Genomic DNA, 9,416 nt, shown 5'->3' on the forward strand with positions numbered 1-9,416 from the left:
TAAAGAATGCTGATGTGGCCTACAATATGTGGAGATAATATAAAAAATTGTCTATACTATCATAGTATACAAAAAATTTCTCCAAATAAATTCATGCTTATCTAATCGATTTACCATATTAGCATGAAAAGAATTAATACGAAACATTCAATATACGTAGTTTTCAGATTTCAACAATATTTCAAGATTATATTTATAGTTAAATGTAAATCATTTTCTTACAAAAATAAATATTTTAAATTTTAACCAAATAAAAGGGAAAGAATATTTTAAAATTCCTACTAAACACAATACAAAAAGCTTTTACAGATAGGTTAATTCTAGCATATTTAAGTATATAAGATTCTAATCATAATTATTATTCTAAAGTTGGATGTTTGGTTGTAATTTATCACCCTAGAATAATTAAACTAGAAAAAAAAAAGAAAAAATACCTTTGGGTCTAATTTCTATTTGGTCTCTAAGTCTCAAAATGTTATACATCTAATTCTTTAGTTTTGAGTTTTATAATGTTATAAATTTATTATTTAAAATTGATTTTTGTTTCAATGTGGTCCTTAAGTTTCAAAATTTTACTTTTAATCTCGATCTTTTCATTAAATATTCACTTTTAACGATTGACATTAATGTTTGATAATTAATTTAAAATAAGTATGAAGTAATATTTAAATTAAATTTTAATATCGAAGAAAGATAATAAGGCTTAATTAATTATAATCAATTTAATTATTTTAAACTAATTAACCGATGACTAGACTCGTGCTCGCTTTGAGTATACCACATTTTCATCAACATTAAGACAAAAAATACGTATTAAGTAAAAATTTGAGGTTAAACTTGTAAATCTTGAAATATGGAGATACAATTGAAAAAAAAAAAAAAAACTCAAATCTTAATGGTAAATTTGTAACGTTTTTAATCATAGAGACTATTGAAACTAAACGCAAAACTTGAAGACTAAGACCATTTTTATCCTAGGGAAACGTAGTCGATCAAAGGTAATCTAAAAATGTAATTCACCAATTTGATTGTGTTTGAAAATTATGTGGGAGTTACTATATTTATCGTCATCGTTGTCATTACAGTTGCAAATACGATTACCATTACCGTATGAAAATCGTGAATATGTTATGTTTATTATTGCTGTTATCATTAATATGACTGTTAGTGTCTAATTGGTAAGTTGAAAACACATGTCTTCTTTGATCATAACGAAAATACTACTAAACTAAATTCACTCGGTCGAAATACACGTCTTTATGTAAGTGAGAGACTGAGAGTGGCCTATTGTTCCGTTCAATCCGTCCAATGTTATTTTAAAATTTAAAATTGGATGATCACACGAACGAATTAATAAAGTTCCCTCGTCTTCGGCTTCATTCCATTTCCATATAAAAAGCGACGACCTGCCAAATTTCCTTTCGTCCCGCCTCTTCTTTCTTCTCCATCGTTCTCCAGTTTCACCAAGCTTCCCGCCGGATTCCCTCTACAAAAATGGCCTCCTCGGTCCAGTCCACTCTTCCGGCCATCAGAACCGTCACCATATCGTACTCAGAGCTCCAAGTAAGTCAATCTCCCTCCACTGTATTGTCATCGAGAAAATTAAACTGAATCACTGAGCTCCATTTCTTGAATCATCTCGATTTCCTTTCGCTCTTTTGTCGGCATAATGCGGTTAGAGTTTGTTGTTTGAGTTGTTTGTTTGTAATGGCGATCCTTCATGGAACATACAAATTTGTGATGAGTCATTTTTAAATGTTTTCTGTTTTGGTGGAATTTAATGAACTCAGGATCGGAGTGTTGATTTGTCGATGAAGATTGAAGAAGGATTTGGACCTAAGGGGCTGGGAATTCTATCAGTTACTGATGTATGTTATACTTATGCAGTCATATATTGTTTATTTCTTTTTCTTTTCTCGTCGTTGACCTTCTTCTATCTGATACTGATAGCGTAGACTATCCAGATAATTGTATTTCAACTTTCTTTGACCCATCACTTTGTTCATCGTTGTATTTCCCCCTCTATTCTTCCATGTTATGTGTTTCCAAGAAGTTATTGATACACGGTTTCTTGTTCTTATCGCTTTGGATGCTTCCGGAATTTTATTTCGGATGGTTTTGAAATCGCAGGTCCCTGGATTTCCTTCGTTGCGGCAGGATCTTCTACGTCTTTCATCGAGGTATAAGTTGGTAAACGGAACTGCTAGCTATCTCTGAGAGCTTTAAGAGAAATTTGGCTAATACTTTTTGCAATTTCTCGTGAAATTTTTGCTTTCTAAGATTTGGGAAGTTACCAGAAGATGCGAAGAAGGAGCTTGAAGACCCTCACAGTAGGTAGTTTTTATGATGCTTTTGAAGCCACTCATCTCTGAAATATTCAGTTGTTTGTTGCTTATCAATCACTATGATGTGCTTTGAAGTTTAATCCACCTAATGGCATGTGTATGATTATTTGACAATTTTCTCATTCTGTCAAATCCTTCAATGTCAATTTGAGCAAATTTAGTGAATCCATAAATAAAATATATTAAATTGTTCATAACCTTTCACATTATAGGCGGCACTGGATTATTATATTTTTATTGTTTAAGAATCCAGAATATTTGTCTCATATCTTCAAAACTCAACGCGCTAGGTTTAGGCCCTTCATCTATAGAACTTATGCAGGTGGTGTATTTTCTTCTGGGTGTTCTATCTTGTTCTCATTTCAATTGAATGCAACTAAAATTAAATTTGTTGAGACACAAACCCAAGGTTGGGTTATAGTGGCTTTCTCAAACTCCGTGAGTCATCATAACTGATAAGATCAACCCATCAAGGCTCCATTAATTTTTTTTACTCTCAAATGTTGTAAACTCATGTGGTAGTCCATGACTCTTAACCTGATGAATATTGATATGTAGGAGATATGGTGTGTGAAAGTTTTGAAGATGTGTTGTCACTCACTTTAACTTTTAGCAACCTTCTGTTTCTCTTCATGTTTGTCTAGGTATAATTTTGGATGGAGTCATGGGAAAGAGAAACTTGAATCTGGGAAGCCTGGTATATGAGTTTTATTTTTATATATACACTGTTTAAACAACCAATAAACAATAATTATGGTTCTGGAAAGCATTTAATATGAGAGCTACATTGTTTTGCTGTTTTATCCACATGGCATCTTAATTATGCAATGAAGGTGTACGCAACGGAAGAGGGAGAACATTGGCGAGATTGTATTTTGTGATTGTTGGTAGTTTCTTTGCAGATTCAAAGAAATCTCTCTTTTAATACGTGTTTCAATTTGCAGATCTGTTGAAGGGCTCATTCTATGCCAATCCAATATTGGATACCCCAACAACAGATACATCTTCAATTCAAAGGTAGAAGTAATTTACTAGTTCAGCTAATTTTTTTACATCACTTTCTTGCCTTGAATTATTATCTGTTCCTTCATTTAGTTTTTTTTTTTTTTTTTAAAAAAAAAAAAAAAAAAAAATTCTTTCCTAGGTAAAAACAAGTGATCTAGATACAGATGATTATATAATTATTGTGATATTAGCATTCACCATCTGCGTTTTCAGGTATCCATCGTATTGTGGTTCAAATATTTGGCCTTCTAGGGAACTGCCAGAACTTGAATTAGGTATACACTAGATGTTGTTGTGTAATATGGATCCATTTAATTTGTTGCTTGACCTTGCCTCGAAGCTACTTTCTTGGATTTATAATCTGGAACTTCTGCAGAGTTTATATAATTTTCACTATTTGAGAATAGATTATCATTTGTTTGGTCTCTGATTTCTTATACGCTCTTATCTATAGTAATACAACTCATGATCTTTCAGTCGCTATGGTCATATGTCACGAGATAAAAGATGATTTTCAGATATGCTCTTGGTTTTTTTGCTGCGTGAAAATTCTTTTTAGCTTTTGATTTATCTGAATTTGTTTCACTTCTGTTTCATCTTTACAAACCTTTGAGTAGCACATCCTTTTTTTTTCTTTTTCCTCCTGGAACTTTTTGCTTTATCCACTTGTTTGTAGACATATGTTTCAACTGAAAAACACATGTTTGAAGAATCTGAAATCCAGATCCAGACATCATTGGGAACATACTAGGAAAGCTCACGAATTTTTAATCATTGTTTCATTCTATCATCTCTCTCTGTTCGTTTTCTGCTTTTCCTTTTCTATTTTAATATATGGGTAGAAACTTTTGGTTGTCTTAAAATTTTGTCATCTTGATTAGCTGAATATTTTATGATGAGATGTGATGGTTTTTCTTTATTACTGAGGTTTTATAATTGAATTGCAGCCTTTAAAACTCTGGGAAAGCTGATTCTTGATGTTGGTTTGATGTTGGCATATCATTGCGATCAGTATGGTAAAATTTAAGAGGCTTCTTACTTCATGATTAATGGGATGGATAATCCTGATGTTTCATTCCCTGTAATTTTCTTTTCCTTTTTAGAGAGGATATTCTCCATTATATTTATGAAACTTTTCTTGTAGAAAATTATCAATGCCTTAATCAGAAGTTATGGAATTTATCAGCTTATTTAGTTTGTTGACTTTTTGGAGTATAAGGTTTCATCTAAGAGTTACTTTTAACTACATCCTAGCCATGTGGCTCAAGGTCTTAGGTTCATACCACCTTTCACAAACTTTATATCCTCCTTCCTATTATTGTAACACTGTAGAAAATTACTATTTGTATTTAAATATGATATTTGCAGTTACACTAGTTTCTGATGTGTTGTTGGACAGCTGCTAAAATGATGAAAGTGCATGAGGATGAAGCCCTTGAAAAGACACTTCTTAATTCCCGGTGTCATAAAGGGCGCTTGCTTTATTATTTTCCAGCACAGCAGAGGTCATATATCATCAATGTTATTTTTGTGTTGCGAGTTACTCATTGCTAATTATTTCAGCTGTTTTCTGATCTATCATTGTCTCTGAAGATGTAAATCTAAAAATTTGCTTGGTAACTGACTAAGTTTATACATTGGTATTTGAAAAACCCAATAACACTGCACACGAATATTGAGTTTTGGATAGAGTAAAATTGCTTGGAAATTCCTTCCCTATGACTTATCTTTTAGAGTATGACTTGCAGCACTTGTTCTGAAGATAGCGATAATCTATCCTCTTGGTGTGGATGGCATACAGATCATGGTTCACTAACAGGTAGAACTGGTTTTTGTTACTTATCTTATTTGTATCATCATCCTTCCGCCCATCCCACTTTCTGAAAAGCTTTTCTAGTTTTTACTTTTTCTGCATTGTATGTTATACATTATTTGTATGTCACAAAAATGAAAAAAACATCTCGGAAGAAAAAGAAATCCTCAATAAGTTGTAAAACCAAATATTGGGAGGGATAATAGAGGCAACAGATTGTTCGATCTTCAAGTTTGTGTCTCATTTCTGCTTCAATTTAATTTGCAGGTCTGACCTGTGCAATGTTTACAAGAGATGGTGTGGAGATACCTTGCCCTGATAATGCTGCTGGCCTCTATATTAGGACAAGGGCTGATGAAATTGTTAAAGTGGAATATCGTTCTCTATCATTGATGGCATGTCATTATTAATATGAATAGGAATTTTGACTCTCTTATTTATCAGCCTACGTAAATGCTTATTTTCTTTGGACCTAATCTTTAACTCATACTGCCTAGATTGATGCACATTGCTAGGCAATGAAGTGGCGCTTAACAAAGAGACTGAAAATATTTATAACAAAACTAGAAGTTGCATATTTAGATAAAACTAAAACTGTATATTTCAAGTCTTTGGAAAACCATCTGAAATTTCCCCTTATTTTAATGTTTTCTCATTATTATTCGTAGGTGTATTATGGAGAAAATGAAATAGCATATCAAATTGGTGAAACTACAGAGATTCTGTCCAGAGGTTATCTGTGTGCAACACCACATTGTGTTCGGGTATTTTCTTCCTGGCCATTTATTCTTTAGGAGTATGGGTGAGCTTTTGCATCATAAGATTCTTGTTTATTTAAGGTTAAATTACATATTTGATCCCTATGGTTTGAAGAAAATTAGAATTTAGTCCCTATGGTTTGACAAAATCTTCTTTAAATAGTCCTTTTGGTAAGGAGTATTTATGAAAGACTTATCAAATAATAGGGACTATTTATTAGATTTTATCAAACCATAAGGACTAAATCTAACTTTTAAAATCATAGGGATTGAATTCTAACTTTCTTCTAACCATAGGGACCGAATTTGTAATTTAATCTAAATATATTGTTGTTATTTTTTGTATATTGATTATTCTTTTTTCAACTTTTTCAAGGGAGAAACGATTCTTGTATTTAATCGTTTTGATTCTTTCTTCTTTGTTTTAAACAATGTTCCGTGTGGGACATACATTCTTCAGCATCCTTTTTATTTCTTTCTTAACAATTATGTTTTTATCTATTTATTAGTTTGGACAAAATTCTTTGAGCGTCTAAGCTACTTACTAATATGCATAAATTTTGACGATTTTCGTTAGGCACCTAAAGGGAAGGAAGCTTTTAACCTAGAACGCTCCACATTTGCACTTTTCATGCAACCTGATTGGTATGTTCTTAATCAGAGTCAAAGATAAAATTAATCATGTTAGAAACTTCAAATTTCCAAATTTTCTCTGCTAATTGCAATAGTGTCGAAGGATTAATTCTTATGAGACATAATTATCAAATGTTATTTATTTGCTTTGTTTTTCAGGGATCAGAAACTCAATTTTCCCGAGGAGGTTCATATTCACCGAGAGGTACTTACTTTGAACCTAATCTCAATCATTCAGGCCCTTTTAGTAACCATTTCAATTTTTTATTTTTATTTTTGAGAATTAAACCTATTTCCTCTTATTTTCTTATAATGATTTGTATGTTTCTTTAGTATATGAGTCCAATCCTTAGCACAATTCTAAAAACAAAAATTAGTTTAAAAACTATTTTTTTAGTTTTAAAAATTTGACATGGTTTTTGAGAACACCAATAAAGAGTAGATAACAAAACTAAAAATTTAGATGTGAAATGAGCATTTGTAGACTTAATTGTCAAAAACAAAAACTCAAAAATCAAATTTTTATTAGCTTCAATCATTTCAATTATTTCAATTATTTCGGGGACAAAAGAGTGTTGGAAAGTCACTTGATTGAAAATTTTCTTAGTACTTCGATTCATAATATTCGCAAAAAGATAGCTCAAGATAAGTTCTCTATGTGACATTGTGGGGCTGGCAGTAGTCATTAATGATTCCACATTATTTAACAAAAGCTATTATAGCACGTTTTCTCACTCTTTATAGGTTTGAGAATGAATTTCTCTCTCCCAAGTTTGACTAGAATGGGTAAGAATAGATCATCTTATTAAATATGGTAATTGATATTTTATTTATTAAAATAGGTTCAAATTGATAATTTAAGAATACGTTGAAAATTGAAAATTATTTTAACTATAGACAAAAGTGTTTTAAAATGGTCATAAAGGAAGCGTTTAGGGTAAGTAGTTGGTTGTTATAGTCTTATGTTATTATAATTGGATTATAATAGTTTGTGTTTGGTATGTAGATTATTTTAGTTTGAGTTATAATAACATGTGTTTGAGGTGTAAACTATTTTAGTTTGAGAAAAAAAATAGTAAATATTGTAACAAAAAAAAAAAAAAAATAATGCATGTAAAATAGTGAATAATGTAGCAAATGAGGGTTTTGAAATGGATTGACGGTAGTAAATTGGCGACTATGAAATAATATTTACGGTAGCAAGAGGTAGTTATATTTATCTACTTTATACAAAATCGGAAGTGTACAAATTAGTTAACATTTTTTTTTTCTAAAGATGAATGATATACTGTGCACAAAACCAAAAGTTGAGGGACTGAGCTTACAAAATTGATTATCTTTGTCACTAGTATTTTTACACTGATTTTCAGTTTTGTCTTATTATATTAATATTATGGCTTATTTGTTATTTCTATCTTTATGTGTAAACTCTACTTAGTTGCTATAAATTCACAGTTGCCCTTTCTTCATTAGCTTCTATTTAAGAGTATTCTCATTTATCTCCCTTTAGATTGTCTCTATCTTTTGAGTTTACCTTTTCCTTGCATCTTTCTATATACACACTTTGTTTTAGTATAGGTTGTAAAAATCATTCTAAAATATGGTGGTAGCTGTAATTATACTTTTAACTTTTCAATTATGTCCTCAAAACTTATATAAGTGTTGAAATTAGACCTTTATACTTATATAATTGTCGAAGGTGTAGCAATTGTGTAAGTTTGAGAGTTCAATTGTTATCATTTGGGAGTTTAATTTTTACAACTATTGTAACTTTGACCGTCTAATTTTAACATTTGGATAAGTTGATTTAATTTTTACTATTGAGAGTTTGAGTGTGATAGTAGGTGATTTTGTAATTTGTCCTTTGTTCTAGAGTGTGATAGTAGGTGATTTTGCAATTTGTCGTTTGTTCTATCTGTCTGTACACATTTTTTTTTCTTAGTATGTGCCTCACACTTTGACTAAACCTCCCCTGTACATGTACTCCTCTTGCTAGTCTGTCTCCTCGCCTTTTTTTTTCCTGTATGTATCCTGTATTTCACTAATCTCTCTTTTGGCAGTTTCTCTTTCTTGAATAGTGCAAAAATTAGATTTTTTTAAATATATATATATATATTTATCTATAAAAAACACCAATTTTAATCACCTCAAAACACATGAAGCAATATATGTATTTTAGTTTTCAACTCGTGTGCTTAACTTTTTATTTCATTCTCTCTCTCTTTCTCAGATAATTCCCACAAATTGCGCACTAACATTCGGAGAGTACTCCGAGAAACTGCTCGACAAATATTACCACCTGAAATCATAGGGTGCTCCAGAAATCAGAGCTTGTCTTTACTCTTTCAACAACTATTTTGTGAAACTGAAGGCACCCCCCACATTTAATTCCCGTTGAATTTTAGAACCCATATATAGAAAAAGAAAATTATATTACAGCACGTTTTTTCCTTTTTTTTTTTTTTTTGTTTCTTTAAAAAATTTTTTTAAAAAAAAAACAATAATAATAAAGGAAACTCCCTTAATTTCAAGATTTGTAGGCTGATAATTGACGACATCATAAAGAATATAAATCTCTTTGTTGAGAAGAAAAAGGCAAATCATATTATACTCCAACCTAATCCGTTAGCCGCCAAGCTTATAAAGGACAACACCCTTTTATTTCGCGTTTAAAATTGAAGACTTTTTGGTCTCTTCCAAAATGCTCAACCACAGTTTTTTAATTTTTATTCTATATTATTTTAGTTTTTCTTTAGAATGATTTAATTTTAGTTTTCGTACTTTCAAATGTTTTAGTTTCTTACCTTCAGTCAACCTGAAAATAAGATCTTATTTGGTTTTTTTCCATTTTTTTATTATTAA

At 30.9% G+C, this 9,416-nt stretch overlaps 1 protein-coding gene across 4 annotated transcripts; it reads left to right on the forward strand.

Moving 5' to 3' along the window:
• The first annotated feature begins 1,346 nt into the window (after positions 1-1,346).
• Positions 1,347-8,992, forward strand: LOC120079448. Of its 4 annotated transcripts, none has more exons than XM_039033628.1 (15): positions 1,350-1,563; positions 1,791-1,868; positions 2,131-2,180; positions 2,281-2,334; positions 2,990-3,042; positions 3,290-3,362; positions 3,564-3,625; positions 4,298-4,366; positions 4,750-4,855; positions 5,099-5,169; positions 5,431-5,558; positions 5,832-5,927; positions 6,499-6,566; positions 6,714-6,759; positions 8,785-8,992. In XM_039033628.1, exons 1-15 carry the CDS (start codon positions 1,495-1,497, stop codon positions 8,863-8,865), a joined length of 1,104 nt encoding a protein of 367 aa, XP_038889556.1. In that variant the 5' UTR covers positions 1,350-1,494; the 3' UTR covers positions 8,866-8,992. The 4 variants fall into 4 exon arrangements, with proteins under 4 accessions (XP_038889558.1, XP_038889556.1, XP_038889557.1 ...); XM_039033629.1 differs by having other exon boundaries at positions 1,354-1,563; positions 5,431-5,531; XM_039033630.1 differs by lacking the exon at positions 2,990-3,042 and having other exon boundaries at positions 1,347-1,563; positions 2,281-2,330.
• Positions 8,993-9,416: the final 424 nt, after the last annotated feature.

This window comes from Benincasa hispida, chromosome 6 (genome assembly GCF_009727055.1).
Source record: "Benincasa hispida cultivar B227 chromosome 6, ASM972705v1, whole genome shotgun sequence".
NCBI classification, from domain to species: domain Eukaryota; kingdom Viridiplantae; phylum Streptophyta; class Magnoliopsida; order Cucurbitales; family Cucurbitaceae; genus Benincasa; species Benincasa hispida.

What these genes read in the sequence shown, in the direction of transcription:
- LOC120079448 (XM_039033628.1), top strand. Translation starts at nt 1,495, where the DNA reads ATGGCCTCCTCGGTCCAGTCCACTCTTCCGGCCATCAGAACCGTCACC. An exon ending in AGATCATGGTTCACTAACAG is followed by an intron (nt 5,170 to 5,430) that starts GTAGAACTGGTT and finishes TTTAATTTGCAG; the next exon opens with GTCTGACCTGTGCAATGTTT. An exon ending in AGGTTCATATTCACCGAGAG is followed by an intron (nt 6,760 to 8,784) that starts GTACTTACTTTG and finishes TCTCTTTCTCAG; the next exon opens with ATAATTCCCACAAATTGCGC.